At 36.8% G+C, this 16,205-nt stretch overlaps 1 protein-coding gene across 1 annotated transcript; it reads left to right on the forward strand.

Moving 5' to 3' along the window:
• The first annotated feature begins 6,754 nt into the window (after nucleotides 1-6,754).
• Nucleotides 6,755-7,515, forward strand: LOC127084809 (chaperone protein dnaJ 20, chloroplastic). Its single transcript, XM_051025329.1, has one exon. The coding sequence runs from the start codon at nucleotides 6,937-6,939 to the stop codon at nucleotides 7,423-7,425; it is 489 nt and encodes a 162-aa protein (XP_050881286.1). The 5' UTR covers nucleotides 6,755-6,936; the 3' UTR covers nucleotides 7,426-7,515.
• Nucleotides 7,516-16,205: the final 8,690 nt, after the last annotated feature.

The following is a 16,205-nucleotide window of genomic DNA, read 5'->3' on the forward strand; positions in this document are numbered from 1 at the left end:
AGTCATGTATTTGATCTTTTGATATGTAGTTCTTGTTGGATTATTCAAGAACTCTATGATTTGTTTCCTCCAATCGTCAATAAGACGTAACCAGAACTGTCTGATTGTAGACAATGCGTGAATGGACTTCAAACAAAACGACGTTTGAGTTGAAGTAACAAGAAATTGAAATAAATAATATTAAAAGATAATGTAGTAAATGACAAGAAAATTAAAGTTTTTTCAATTAAGGAAACAAAAAAGTACAAAAATAAAGAGGGACGCAGACTTACATAATTTCTCACAAATTGTTTCTCTCTCTAGCTTGAGTACTCCAGTTTTATAGAGAATTTTATGTGAAACTTACTAATTTTTTTCTATAACACATGAGTCTGCTATAAATACTACATAGGATTCACTGTCTTCGACAATTCTAACGCTAGAGGGACTGACCTGCCACTTGAATGCATGCAACTCGTTACTCCATGTTCTTCCACATTGTTATGGCTTTTGAAACCGCTGAAGCCACTATCCCACATTCTCTAAGTGCTTAGAGGCTAGCAACTGCTCCTTCGTTGAAGAAATTTATTGAGTTCATAAATCCCTCTTCATCATTGATTTCCTCAATCTTTTAAGTATCCAAAGTCTGGGGAAGAGTGTTCTCTAAACATAGTGCAGAATAGCTTATCAGCACTACGCCAAAAACTGGAATAGACAGCGCACCTTAGAGGGCGCTTTATTACAAAAGCGCTCTCTAAAGTGAAGCGAAAAAATAAGGAGCAATAGACAGCGCACTTTAGAGGGCGCTTTTGTAATAAAGCGCCCTCTAAGGTGAAGCGAAAAAATAAGGAGGAGATAGAGGGACAACAATACATGGCGCTTTTTAGAAAGCGCCCTCTAAGGTTACCCTTAGAGGGCGCTTTTAATAAAGCGCTGTTATAAGTCCATGTGCATTTCCAGTTTATAAAGCGCTTCTGGAAAGCCTTAGAGAGCGCTTCCATAAGCGCCCTCTTAGGCCCCCTTTAGAGGGCACTTTTTTTCCACAAGCGCCCTCTAAGGTCCCCTTTAGTAAACATTAAAATTATAACATACTGCGCGTTTTGTTATTTCACTCTCTGTTATTTTCGTTCTTTTTCACGTTAGGGTTCTCACTGCTACGATTTTCGCTACTTCTAAGGCGTTCTCCTTCCACCTCTGTTAGATCGATCTACGACGTTTCCTCCTTCTACCAATCAAAGGTACACGATGCATACATTATTACTTGCACTATTGCTTTGTTTTAGCTTTGCCCCATTTCAGTTTTATGTTATTGTTGTCTATGCTACGTTTGTTTCGACCTGTAAAGTTTCAATATTCATAGTCATTTAAATAGTTTGGGTTTATTAGGCAATTGACGGTTGGTTTTTAAATTGCTGAATTTGATATCGCTATGAATCACATTCAAAGACTGTTGTTAAGGTTCGGTTATGGTTGCATTATAGAGACATTAGAAACCTTTGATTCTAGTAACTTAGCGTACATAGCGTAGCTAGTAACTTAAGAAGTTTAGGTATGGATGTTATTTGATAGAGTAAATGGAGACATGAATGCCCTGTACAGAGACTAACTCAATAAAGCGAAATTGTTTTGTCTCATCCCATTTTTGGTTTCTCTTCTGAAATTGTTTTTTGTTTATTCTAATTAGTAATGGATAATACATGGATGTCTTCCAATCGATTGTCGAGAGAGTACGAGAATGGGGTATCAGAATTCGTTAAGTTTGCCGTTGCGCACGTCGAAGACCCCAGTAGAATGATATGTCCTTGCTTGGGTTGTTGTTATGGGAAACGGGTTGACGCAGTTCAGTTGACATCGCATCTAATGAGGCATGGAATTGATCGAAGTTGTACATGTTGGAATTTGCATGGTGAGAAAAGTAACGAGAATGTTGAACCGAGGGATAGTACGACCTATGCCTCAAACTATAGTGGCGCAGATACATACGATTGTGATCGAGTTGAAGAGATTGCAGAAGCACTTGAAGGAGATCTTAAGGATTGTCCCGAAATGTTTGAGAGGTTGGTAAGTGATGCAGAGAAACCTTTGTATGATGGTTGCACTAAATTCATAAGATTGTCTGCGGTATTAAAGTTGTACAATTTAAAGGCGGGCAATGGATGGTCGGATAAAAGTTTCACAGAGTTATTAGCCCTTTTGAAAGATATGCTTCCTGAGGATAATGTTCTTCCCAATCGAACATATGAGACCAAAAAGATGTTGTGCTCTATTGGCATGAGCTATGATAAGATACATGCATGTCCAAACGATTGCGTTTTGTTTCGAAATGAGTATGCATCGTTAAATGAGTGTCCTAAATGCGGTGTCTCGCGATATAAGAACAAGTTGTCTCCAGCAAAAGTCTTGTGGTATTTTCCTGTTATTCCGAGATTTAGACGCATGTTTCGTAGTGAAACCGATTCAAGACACTTGACCTGGCATGCAGATGAAAGAATTATAGATGGAAAGTATCGACATCCGGCAGATTCACCACAGTGGTTGAAAATTGATAATGATTATCCTGAATTTGGAGAAGAATCAAGAAACCTTCGCTTGGCATTATCTACTGATGGAATGAACCCACACGGTATCCAGAGTATCTCACACAGTACATGGCCTGTGATTATTATGATTTATAACCTACCTCCATGGCTATGTATGAAGCGTAAGTACATGATGTTGTCTATGTTGATTTCTGGACCTAAACAACCAGGGAATGACATAGACGTGTACTTGAAGCCCTTAATCGAAGATTTAAAGATTTTGTGGGAGATCGGTGTGGAGGTTTATGATGGATATAGGAAAGAAAGTTTCAACTTGAGGGCGATGTTGTTTGGCACAATTAATGATTTTCCAGCATACGGAAATCTATCAGGGTATAGCATAAAAGGTCAATGTGTGTGTCCTATTTGTGAAGATAAAACAGATTGGAAGCGCTTGGAGTTTGGTCAGAAGAATGTCTTTCTCGGTCATCGGAGATTCTTAAATTCAAATCATCACTACCGTGGATGGAGAAAGGCGTTCAATGGAGAGACAGAACAAGGCAGAGCTCCACCTATATTGACGGGTGATCAAATTTTTGAAAAGGTGAAAGATTTGGATACTCAGTTTGGCAAGCCTTTTGCCCAGACACTTGTCAAAAGTGGGTGGAAGAAGAGGTCAGTTTTTTTTGAATTTCCGTATTGGAAGTCCTTGTATGTGAGACATTTTCTTGATGTTATGCATATTGAAAAAAATGTATTTGAAAGTGTTATTGGCACGTTACTCAATATACAAGGAAAGTCTAAGGATGGCCTTAAGGCAAGAAAGGACTTGATAGCGATGGGAATAAGAACTGAATTAGGACCCTTGAAGAAAGGAAAACGAACATATCTACCGCCTGCTGCTTATACTCTATCTAGAAAGGAGAAAAAAACATTGTGTAAGTTTCTAAGTGAAGTTAAAGTTCCAGAAGGGTACTCTTCAGATATTAGAAGACTTGTGTCTATGAAAGACCTCAAGTTAAAGAGTTTAAAGACCCATGATTGCCATGTTATAATGGAACATTTTCTCCCAATAGGTATACGTTCTATTCTTCCAGAAAAAGTAAGAAGCTCTATAACTAAGTTGTGTTCTTTCTTCAAGTCAATTTGCAGTAAGGTGATCAATCCTGCGATCTTACCAATGTTGCAAAAAGAAATCGTTATTACTTTGTGTGAGCTTGAAATGTTTTTTCCTCCATCATTTTTTGACATAATGGTACATCTAGTTGTTCATCTTGTGAAAGAGACACAATTGTGTGGACCAGCTTATATGAGATGGATGTACCCTGTTGAACGTTATATGAAAATCTTAAAAGGGTACGTGAAGAACCGAAGTCGACCAGAAGGTTGTATGGTTGAAAGATACATTGTTGAAGAAGCGATTGAGTTTTGTACTAAATATTTGTCTAATGTTCAGTCAATCGGACTCCCCAAGTCTCAGCTTGTCGAAAAGAAAGAAGGAAAAAATCTAATTGGAAATAAAATCGTGGCAGTATCAAGGGTCGAACGGGATCAAGTGCATTTGTATGTTCTGCACAATGAGAATGAGGTTGAGCCGTATGTTGAAATTCACAAGGATGTTCTCCGAGGTTTAAATCCCAATAGAAATGAAAATTGGATAGTACAAGAGCACAATCGATGTTTTATACCTTGGTTTAAGGATCATATTTATTCAAAGTATTATTCAGATCCCGCTTCAATAACAGAAAGGTTGAGATGCTTAGCATATGGTCCAAGTTTTCATGTTTTTTCTTATAGCGCATACGCGATTAATGGATACACATTTTATACCAAAGAACAAGATGATAAAAGTACTATGCAGAATAGTGGTGTCACCGTGGTAGCTGAAGCAATGCACATATCAAGTGTGAAGGACTTAAACCCCAAATTTGCAAATCTGTCGTATTTTGGTGTTATCGAGCGCATTTGGGTGTTTGATTATGAGAAGTTTCAGATTCCTATATTTGGTTGCAAGTGGGTTGAAAATAATAACGGCATTCGAATGGATAAGTCAGGATTTTTGCAAGTGGATCTTAATAGGGTGGGATACAAAGATGAGTCTTTTATTCTAGCCTCTCAAACTAGACACGTGTTCTATGTCAATGATCCGAAAAGTACGAAATGGTCTATAGTTCTTTTTTCCAACAAAGTAATTGATGAAAACACTGGAGATCAAGGTGATATTGATGTTGAGATTGAATCGTTTACCAGAAATGATCAAGATGAGAATATTATATCAAATGATTCATATATTAGAAATGATCATAATGAGGGTATTTGGATCAATCCAACCGTCCGTGTTGTTAAGAGACATGTAGAACATATTCCAACCAAGAAAAGAAAGAGAACTTAGTGAAAAAGGTACAGGTCAAATGATTTTAATTGTTTTCTTTATTACAGGTAAAATGACTTTTATGATTTTAATTGTTTTTACATTTGTCATCTGATTTTAATTGTTTTCTTTATTACAGGTAAAATGGCTATTATGAAGTCAATCATTCGTGCAAGGGGCAAGGGATACTTGAAAGTATCAATTGATATTTGTTTAGATGGAGATGTTCCATTGTCGTCAAGTCTCATTCGCGTAGATGATGATGCTGGATATTTGAAAGTATCCCTCTACGACATGGAACATGTCCATCTAAACAAATATCAATTCTATCTTCAAAAGATAAGGGACCAAAAATATAAGGGGATTACGCAGCAAATCGAGTCAGTTGCATAAAAAAAAAAGGTATAAACACAATTATATGATATTTATGCATAGAAAATGTTAATTCTTGATCTTATACTTCACCTAACTAATTTTATGATATTTTAGGTTCATGCTATTGATATTGAACAAAAAGAGGTTGTTGCTAAGAAGACTGCTGCTAGCAAAAAAAACATACATCTCAGAGATGTTTTTGCTACTTAGTTTTATTTCTTTTTAAGTTATGAATTGGTTGTATATTTAGAATCTTTAGAAGTTAAACGATTATATATCAGTGGATTGTTGTATATGTATGGATTGTTGTATATAAGGCTTGTTGAATGCAATGTGTGAAAAAAGGCTTCAAATTATACAGTTTTGGGTGTACTGCTTCAATATACAGGTTGTCTAAAATAAATAAATAAATATAGCGCTTTTTAAAAAAAAAAATTTAAATAACCACCCACTTTAGAGGGCGCTTCCCAAAATAAGCGCCCTCTAAACCCTTTAAATTTCCACTTTAGAGGGCGCTTTCCAGTAAAAGCGCCCTCTAAACCCTTAAAAGTTTCCACTTTAGAGGGCGCTTTCCAGTAAAAGCGCCCTCTAAACCCTTAAATGTTTCCACTTTATAGGGCGCTTTTTTTAAAAAGCGTCCTCTAAAGTGGCCCTTAAAGGGCTTAAAGAGCCACTTTAGACAGCGCTTTCACCAGGAAAAAAAGCGCTGTCTTTACCTATGCCAGCGCCAGATTAGAGGGCGCTTTAAAGCGCTGTTATAGGCCAAAAAAAGCGCCCTCTTTTCCCTTATTTGGCGTAGTGCAGGTCTATTTTTGAGACTCTTTCAACTCATTTTATCAAGATATTTGCTTGAGGTTTCTCATACTAACACTTTAAGATGCTAGTTGAGGTCATATGATCGACGTACCATCAGTGTCGAACCATCTTAATCGAAAAATCTCAGGTCAACAACGCTGAGGATAATATTTTGAAAACAAATATTTGAAATTTCAATAATATTTGAATAAAATAGAAATAGTCTCTTCTAATTTAATATTTGAAAACTCAATAATGTTTGAATAAAATAGCTTCTAACATTAGGATAGGGAGGTCTAACTTTATTAAGTAGGTCTTGCCTAACGAGTAAAGGGACAATAATATCATCCAAAATATTTTGTTGGGCAATAAAGTTAGTACTTTTAAATAGATTGATCTCCGAAAACATAGTTATGAAGGTCAACAGTTATGCAGTAACCAATATTCATAATGCCAATTGTAGCTACATGTCTCTTTCCATTCCAGCTACAAAACATTATCCTAATATTAATTGTTTGAATAATTGTCTACTTATATTTGATAAAATTTAACTTTTCTCTATTTATTTTATTTTATTATTTTATTTTAGTAATTTAACTTATTTATTTATTATTTATCTTATCTGATTTATTTATTTATTAGGACAATCCCTTTTAAAATGATTGAAAAACCAATATTCACAATGTGAATTGTAGCTGCGTGTCTCTTTCCATTCCAGCTACAAAACATTGTCCTAATGTCAATTGTTTGAATAATGTTCTATTATACATTTAACAAACTTTGATACGGTAGATGTGAGTTAACTTAGTAAGATAAATTCAATTAACATTCTTCTGTCTATAAATAATTGAACACCCACATTCATTCTCAAAAACATAGAGAAAAACAAGAAACAAGATGGATGTTTTATTATCCTTCAACTCTAGCTCAAGCCTAATCAACATTTCAAAACCATACAAACATCATCATAATCATCAAAGACAACCTCGTACAAAACAGTTTTCAGTTACATGCAGATCCACAAAAAGTGATGGAAACTTGTACAAGATACTATGTTTGAGTTCCAATACAGCAACAACAACAGATGATATAAAAAGAGCATATAGAACAATGGCTCTTCAGTATCATCCTGATGTTTGTCGTGATGGTTTGAAGAAAGAGGAATCAACCAAGATGTTTGTACAAGTTAATGAAGCTTATAAGACGCTGTCGAATCCAAAGCTTAAAGAAGAGTATGATTCAGAGTTGTTTGGTTTGGGTAATTTGAGAACAAGTAAATGGATGGAACAAGTTGGTGAATTGAATAGAAAATCTCAAACAGGTAAGAATGGTGCATCATCATCATCATGGGGTTCTAGAATGAGGGCCAGGAATACTAGTAACTAGTTTTTCACTATGCTTGTGATTATTTCTCTTGTATTGTTTTTCTTGTACAATCAACGCTCCAAATTTTTGTGAAATTGAAAGTTACACCAATATGTGAGAGACAAAGAAATATAACAATCAAAATAAATAGCTTAAATAACTCTCATAAAATTAGTTTAAAAATCTTTTGAAAATCTTTTGAGAAAAGAGCATCTATCAGTTTGATTATACTTCCAAAAGATTATTTTAAAATATTACAAAGGAGTAAAAAAATAGTTATTCAAGTTCCTAAGGATAAGTCATATCTACAAATAAGTTACTATTCTACGCTGGAGAGTACGGGTGCACACCTGACTTCTCTATCATCTTCCTCATTATAGAATCAACAGGGACTACTCTATCCTCCCATATCTCTAAATCCTCCTTGTAATTATCCCCTACACCACAACAGCTCTTTGCAGCTCCGTTAGTCCGTTTATAAGCAATCATGTAATTTCATGATTTCGATCTCTGGTTCTTACTACATAAAGAAAAAACAAAGAAATAAAACCTACCGAGTTTTAAAAATATTCTGAAAAAACATGACTTTATCGGAGTTTTTGAATAATCTAATAACCAATAACAACTATATTGAAATTTTAGAAAAAGACAATATGCATGTATACATTTTTACCAGACATTTCACTTGACTTCAGTGTCAGTGTCGCCACCTCTAACGTAGTCTGAACCTTCACTTCAATGTCATCCTGAGCATTAGCTCGAGTCTTAATATCCTTCTGAGCATCGGGCTCTGCATCAAAATCTATGCCACGTCCAACTCTACCTCCTCTATGCTGGAGAGTACGGGGTGCACGTGACTTCTCAACCATCCTCCTCCTATGATAATAAGTGGGGACTACGCTACTCTCACAGATATGTGATTCTTTTTTGTCATTATCCTCTACACGATAAGAGCTATTTGCAGCTCTGTCAGTCCGTCTATAAGCAATCATGCAATTTCGTTCTCTGGTCCTTACTACATAAAGAAAAAACAAAGAAATAAGACCTACCGAGTTTTTAAAACATTTTGAAAAAATATGGCTTTATCGGAGTTTTTGAATAATTTGATAACCAATAACCACTTTATCGAAATTTTAGAAAAAGACAATACACATGTATACAGTTTTACCAGACATTTCACTTCACTTCAGTGTTAGTGTCGCCACCTCTAACGCAGTCTGAGCCTTCACTTCAATGTCAGCCCGAGTCTCTATATCCTTCTGAGCATTGGGCTCTGCATCCAAATCTATGCCTCGTCCAACTCTACTGTTAGAAAACTACGCCGAATTTCCTCTTAGTCAGATTCGTAAAAACAATAATATGCGGAAGCATAAAAACACACACACAATTGATAACGGAGTTCGGCCAAGTATGCCTACGTCTCCGGGCTGCTGCAGACCTTTTACTGAAAAGAGAAAAATACACTGTGTTTACAAACACTCAAAAGTTTCTCTCACCCACAACCTAATTACACCCAAGAGTTTCTCTCACAGAAATTTTTCTCACACTAGAAAATTTCTCTAACTCTCAAATTACAATTTTTCTGTCAAATGCAAATGCATTCATTGTCTTGAGAAAAATTGAATTTTCCTACAACTTCAATGAGTATTTATAGGATTCATGTGGTCAAATTCAAAGTTACTATTCTTTTGGTCAAATTCAAAGTTACTATTCTCTTGGTCAAACTTCAAAGTTACTATTCTCTTGGTCAAAATTCAAAGTTACTATTCTTTTGTTGACTACCATTGAAAAATAGAGGGTGGAATAGTATGGCTAGAAATGTAGGCCTGTGGATCTAACAATCTCCCACTTGAAGACTGACTTCAATCGGTCTTCACACCTCGATCATGCAGCAACCTCTATTGCATATTATTCTAGCAGGCCAACTGAAGTTGAGCACAACTTCAGTTTGTCAATGGTCACCACCTTTGTCAACATGTCTGCTGGATTCTTGCTTCCTAAGATCTTCCTCAATGTTAGTACCTCATCCTCAATCAGAGATCTGATGAAGTGATAACGGAGATCAATGTGCTTCGTTCGAGAGTGAAATGCTGAATTCTTTTCCAGATGTATTGCACTCTGACTATCACTGTGCAAGACATTATCCTCTTGGATGAAACCCAACTCTGTTAACAATCCCTGAAGTCATATCAATTCTTTGCTAGCTTCTGTTACTGCGACATATTCAACCTCTGTAGTGGATAGAGCAACAATCTTTTGTATCCGCGACATCCAACTAACAACACTAGTACTAACAGTAAATATGTAACCAGTCGTGCTTCTTCGGTGATCAACTTCACCTGCAAAGTCTGCATCTACGTACCCTTGTACTTTTAACTTACCTTTACTAAAGCACAAACACTTCTCCTTAGTACCTCGTAGATATCTCAAAATCCATTTCACAGCTTCCCAATGAGCTTTACCTGGATTTGACATAAACCTGCTTACAACTCCCACTGCATGGCCAATGTCTGGCCTCGTGCAGACTATCGCGTACATCAAACTTCCTATGGCTGAAGCATATGGAATCTTAGCCATTAATTCCTTATCTTCCTCTGTCTTAGGGGACTGATCCTTTGATAGACGAAAATGACTAGCCAAAGGTGTGCTAACCGGTTTGGCGTTGTCCATGTTGAATCTCTGCAAAACACGGTTGATGTACTCTGTCTGAGATAACTGCAAGGTTCCCTTTTGCTTATCTCTCGTGATTTGCATTCCAAGGATCTTCTTCGCTGGACCTAAATCTTTCATGTCAAATTCTTTTGACAATTGTTTCTTCAAATTTCTGATCTCGGTCATATCTGGACCTGCTACTAACATATCATCGACATAAAGTAGCAAAATGATATAACTGGAGTTATATCTCTTGAAGAAACAACAGTGGTTAGCATTGCACTTCTTGAAACCTTCCTTGTGCATGAAGCTCTCAAACTTCATATACCACTGCCTTGGAGCTTTCTTTAGGCCATACAAGCTCTTCTTTAATCTGCACACCATATTCTTTTTCTCTGAGAAACCTTCTGGTTGGTGCATATAGATCTCCTCATCTAGGTCTCCGTGAAGAAATGCAGTCTTCACGTCCAACTGCTCCAAGTAGAGCTCTTCACTGGCAACAATACTTAACACAGACCTGATAGTATTGAGCTTCACAACTGGTGCAAAAATCTCGGTGTAATCGACTCCTTCCTTTTGCTGGAATCCTTTTACAACAAGTCGAGCTTTATATCTTTTAGAGCCATCATGCTCCTGCTTCACTCGATACACCCATTTATTGTGAAGTGCCTTCTTTCCCATAGGTAACTCTTCTAGTTCCCATGTTTGATTTGAGATCAAAGACTTCATCTCGTCTTTCATGGCAAGCTCCCACTTGTTCGCATCTACTGTCTGACATGCTTCTGCATAGTCTTCAGGTTCTCCTCCATCTGTCAACAACATGTAGCTCATGTATTTCCTGTTAGGTACAGGAACTCGAGAAGACCTCCTTAACTCCGGAGCTGGAGTAGAATGCTCTGTTTTGTCAGACTGTTGCACATTGCCTGGTTCAGTTGATTCTTCTGGCTGAGGACTATCAACTGTGGGTCTTTCAAGGACATCGTCCACATCTGCATAAACTGGCCCACTTGGTTCTGAGTTGATGGCACCTGTATCATGCTTGTCCTTGTACATTACCCTCTCATTGAAGATCACATCTCTACTGCGGATCATTTTTCTGTTCTCGTCATCCCAAAGACGGTAACCAAACTCATCTTCACCGTAACCAATGAAAGTACACTTCTTTGATTTGGGATCAAGCTTGTTCCGGCCTTGATTGCTGATGTGTACATATGTTGTACAGCCGAAAATTCTAAGATGTGAGAGTTTTACTTCTTTTCCGCTCCATACCTCTTCTGGTAGTCTATGTTCAAATGGCACTGATGGACCTCGGTTGATCAAGTAAGCTGTTGTGTTGACTGTTTCTGCCCAGAAATGCTTTGGAAGACCCGATTGCACACGCATGCTTCTGGCTCTTTCAGTCAATGTTCGGTTCATGCGCTCAGCTATACCATTGTGTTGAGGCGTACCTGGCACGGTCCTCTCTATTCTGATCCCATGCCCATAGCAAAACTTCTTGAATCTGGTGTCTTCATATTCACCACCATTGTCGGTTCTGAGCTTTTTGATCTTCAACCCTGTCTCATTCTCCACCATGGCTTTCCATATCTTGAAAGCTTCAAATACTTCAGATTTATGTTTCAGAAAGTATACCCATACCTTTCTGGAGTGGTCATTAATAAAAGTCACAAAGTATCGTTTTCCACCAATGGATGAGACTGTCGTTGGACCCCAAACATCAGAGTGAACGAGCTCGAGTCTCTCCTTCTTTGGCTTCCTTCCGTTTGTCTGAAAGCTAACTCTCTTCTGCTTTCCAAATATACAGTCTTCACACATGTCAATTTCTACTGACTGAAGACCTGGAAGTTTTCCCTTCGAGTGCATTACCTTCATCCCTTTCTCACTCATATGGCCAAGTCTCTGGTGCCATAGGTTGGGATTTCCACTTGCTGCCACCGAAATAAGATGACATTCTCCTGCCGTCTTGTAAAGAGTACCACTCTTTTTACCGCGAGCTATCGTCATTGCACCCTTTGAAATTTTCCACTGATCTCCGTGGAAGATTGTTGTGTAGCCGTCACTGGCCAACTGGCCTACTGATATTAAGTTCTTTGTCAGGTCGGGGATATGTCTGACATTCTTCAGCTCCCAAACAGACCCGTTCAACATGATCTTCACTACACCTTTTCCTACAATCTCGCAAGATTGTTCATTACCAAGGTAAACTTTACCAAGGTTTCCAGGGACATAATTCTCGATGAGTTCTTTCTGCGAAGTTGCGTGAAAGGATGCTCCAGAGTCTAACACCCACGACTCTTCCTTGTTCTCCAAAGAGCATATTAATGCATCACCTCCTCTTGAGGTTGAAGCAACGTTTGCCTCATCTTTCGCCTCATGTCTCTTTGGTGCACTCCTGCACTGGTTTTTATAGTGTCCCGTCTTCCCACAATTCCAACACTCAATAGTCTTTGAGTTGTTAGAACTATGATGATTTCTGGACTTGGATCGCCTTTCTTTTGATTTTCCGCGTCCGCTTCCTTTGGTTGAACTCCTTCCTCTTGACTCTGTATGCAATACTGAAGAGGTTGATGATTCACCCGACTCTCTCCGTCGGATCTCCTCACTGAGAACCAAATCACGAACATCATCAAATTTTAACTTGTTGCTTCCCGATGAGCTACTCACAGCTGTGACAGTAGCATTCCAACTTTCTGGTAGGGAAGACAAGAGTATCAAAGCCCGTACTTCATCATCAAAGTCGATTCCAACTGAACTCAACTAGGTTGTGACTGTGCTGAGTTCATTTAGATGTTGCGCCGTTGATGCACCTTCTGCCATCCGTAAGTTGAACAACCGCCTCATCAAATGAACTTTGTTTGAGGCCGATGGCTTTTCGTACATGTTAGAAAGGGCCTTCATAAGACCAGCCGTAGTCTTTTCTTTGGCAATGTTGAAGGCAACATTACGAGATAACGTCAATCGAATGACTCCAAGAGCCTTTCTATCAAGAAGTTTCCAGTCATCTTCTTTCATATCTGTTGGTTTACTCGTGAGAGGTTGATGCATGCTTTTCTGATACAAATAATCCTCTATTTGCATCTTCCAAAAGCTGAAGCCCGCACCGTCGAACTTTTCGATTTTCACTTTTCCTTCGTCTGCCGCCATAGTTCCTACTCGAACCTGACTCCTCTGGATCGCCTATGATAATTTATGCAAACCACCGAAAAAATTGGTAATGCTGACCAATTTTCACTATTCACGAAAAACACTGATCACAAAGTTACTATTCACATGAATAGTACTTTCCCCCAAAACAATTATTCGGCCGAACCAACCAGCTCTGATGCCAGTTGTTAGAAAACTACGCCGAATTTCCTCTTAGTCAGATTCGTAAAAACAATAATATGCGGAAGCATAAAAACACACACACAATTGATAACGGAGTTCGGCCAAGTATGCCTACGTCTCCGGGCTGCTGCAGACCTTTTACTGAAAAGAGAAAAATACACTGTGTTTACAAACACTCAAAAGTTTCTCTCACCCACAACCCAATTACACCCAAGAGTTTCTCTCACAGAAATTTTTCTCACACTAGAAAATTTCTCTAACTCTCAAATTACAATTTTTCTATCAAATGCAAATGCATTCATTGTCTTGAGAAAAATTGAATTTTCCTACAACTTCAATGAGTATTTATAGGATTCATGTGGTCAAATTCAAAGTTACTATTCTTTTGGTCAAATTCAAAGTTACTATTCTCTTGGTCAAACTTCAAAGTTACTATTCTCTTGGTCAAAATTCAAAGTTACTATTCTTTTGTTGACTACCATTGAAAAATAGAGGGTGGAATAGTATGGCTAGAAATGTAGGCCTGTGGATCTAACATCTACCTCCTCTATGTTGGAGTGTAGGGGATGCATGTGACTTCTCAGCCATCCTCCTCCTATGAGAATAAGTGGGGACTACACTATCCTCCCAGGTATGTGATTCCTCCCTATCATTATCCCCTACACGACAAGAGCTCTTAGTAGCTTTGTTAGTCTGTTTAGAAGCACTCATTTTGTTTCGTTTTCTGGTCCTCACTACATAAAGAAATAATACCTACAAAGTTTTTAAAACATTTGGAAAAAACATGGCTTTATCGAAGCTTTTGAAAAATACGACTACCAATAACCACTTTACTGGTTTTTTGAAAAAGATAGTATACATCTTTACCCAACTTTTCAAAAATGTCGGTAAAAATGCATGGTGACTTATTAGATTTTTCAAAAACTCCTATATTAATTGATGTGACTTTTGGAATTTTACCGTGGATTTCAAATATGCCGATAAAAATTTATTGATTTTTAAAAATGCAGTATGAACATGAAAATGTCAGTAAATTTGCAAAGCTTTAACGAAGAAATTTGAGTTGTAAAGATTTGATAAAAGTCTCAATTTTTTTTTGATAATTAACACGGTTTTTGTGAAAGATTTGAAAAATGCCTAGTATTATTGGATATTCATTTTCTTTACCAAGAATATTATAGTAAAAAAAATATTTTGGAAGATGCCAAATTTATTTATAAGAGTGCAAATTTTAAATATCCTACATTGTCACTATGATTGATTTTAGAAAACAGAATTAACAAAACCTAAAATTAGGGAGAATAATGTTACCCAACTTATTTTGTTGGCAATAAAGTTAGCACTTTTAATATCCGAAAACTTAGTTATGAAGGTCAACAATTATGCACTAAGCAATATTCATAATGCCAATTGTAGCTACATGTCTCTTTCCATTCCAGCTACAAAACATTATCCTAATATTAATTGTTTGAATAATTGTCTACTTATAATTAATAAAATTTAACTTTTCTCTATTTATTTTATTTTATTATTTTATTTTAGTAATTTAACTTATTTATTTATTATTTATCTTATCTGATTTATTTATTTATTAGGACAATCTCTTTTAAAATGATTGAATTTCTGATAAATAAAATATTTTAACTTTGACTTGACAAACTTCTTTAATTTGGACATCCTTATATGTTGATTTTTTCTTTTCTTGAGACACTCAAGACTTCACGATTATCAGCAATATTTAAATCTTACATTTAAGATATTTTTTTAATCTCAAAGCCGTTTGAAATTCATCCAAAGTAATAGTATTTTCCTAGCCATAAAGAAGGACATCCATAAAGTACTCAAAGGATCAGGATATTGAGTTCAACAAGAGTAGAGCTTTGTACTCATCTTCAATCTTCACCTCAATATTCTCTTGATCATCAATGTAATTATGAAATTTTGTCAATTGCTCCACTATAGATTTGTTCTCTAACATTCCTATTGAGTAAAGTTGTTGTTTGGACACAACATGTGAGTCAAAGACTTTGTCACATACAATGATTCCTGTTTTGCCCATACTAAGATCACAGTCTTCTATCTAACGACTCTCCTAAGATATTTCCAGTCCGCAAGGACCCAAAGGCAACATGAAATTCCATGTGAAGATTATTGGATTTTGATGTTAGACGAATTAGTGGATTTAGACGAAGAGAGATTGAAAGTGTTAAACACATTACTTCGATATAAGCAAGGGTAGCTAAGGCTTATAACAAGAAACTTAAAGCAAAATCATTTTCGATTGGAGACATTGCATGGAAGGTTATCCTACCTATGGATCGAAAGAATAGAGTTCTGGGTAAATGGTCTCCTAATTGGGAGGGTCCATTTTGAGTTGTTCAAGTATTTTAGAATAATGCATATGAGATCGAAGAGTTAACTTCTGATCTTAGAACCCTGCGCGTAAATGACAAATATTTGAAAAGGTATAAGCCTACATTGCAGGAAATAAAGATTATAGTGGAATAACATACATTAAATTCGAAATGCCAAAATGGTAATTAAAATGCCAAGATGGCTTAATGTGCTTACAACCTAACAAGAATAATGTCGAAAAGGCAATTCCCTAGGGGCATGCTCAAGAAAATACGTAACAAAATTATCAAATTACAAGGGCATGAAAAAGGAAAAGATATTCTGAGCATATCAAAAGATGCTTTGGCCACTGTAAGTCGCTGATCTCCCAAGGACATGCTGGAGGTCATTCAATTTTTTTTCTCTTTCCATCATCGTGGGACACGTGGCATACAAATATGGAGTAGGGGAAACGTTTCTCTTTCCAA

This window comes from Lathyrus oleraceus, chromosome 1 (assembly GCF_024323335.1).
Source record: "Lathyrus oleraceus cultivar Zhongwan6 chromosome 1, CAAS_Psat_ZW6_1.0, whole genome shotgun sequence".
Lineage (NCBI taxonomy): Eukaryota > Viridiplantae > Streptophyta > Magnoliopsida > Fabales > Fabaceae > Lathyrus > Lathyrus oleraceus.

What these genes read in the sequence shown, in the direction of transcription:
- LOC127084809 (XM_051025329.1), top strand. Translation starts at nt 6,937, where the DNA reads ATGGATGTTTTATTATCCTTCAACTCTAGCTCAAGCCTAATCAACATT.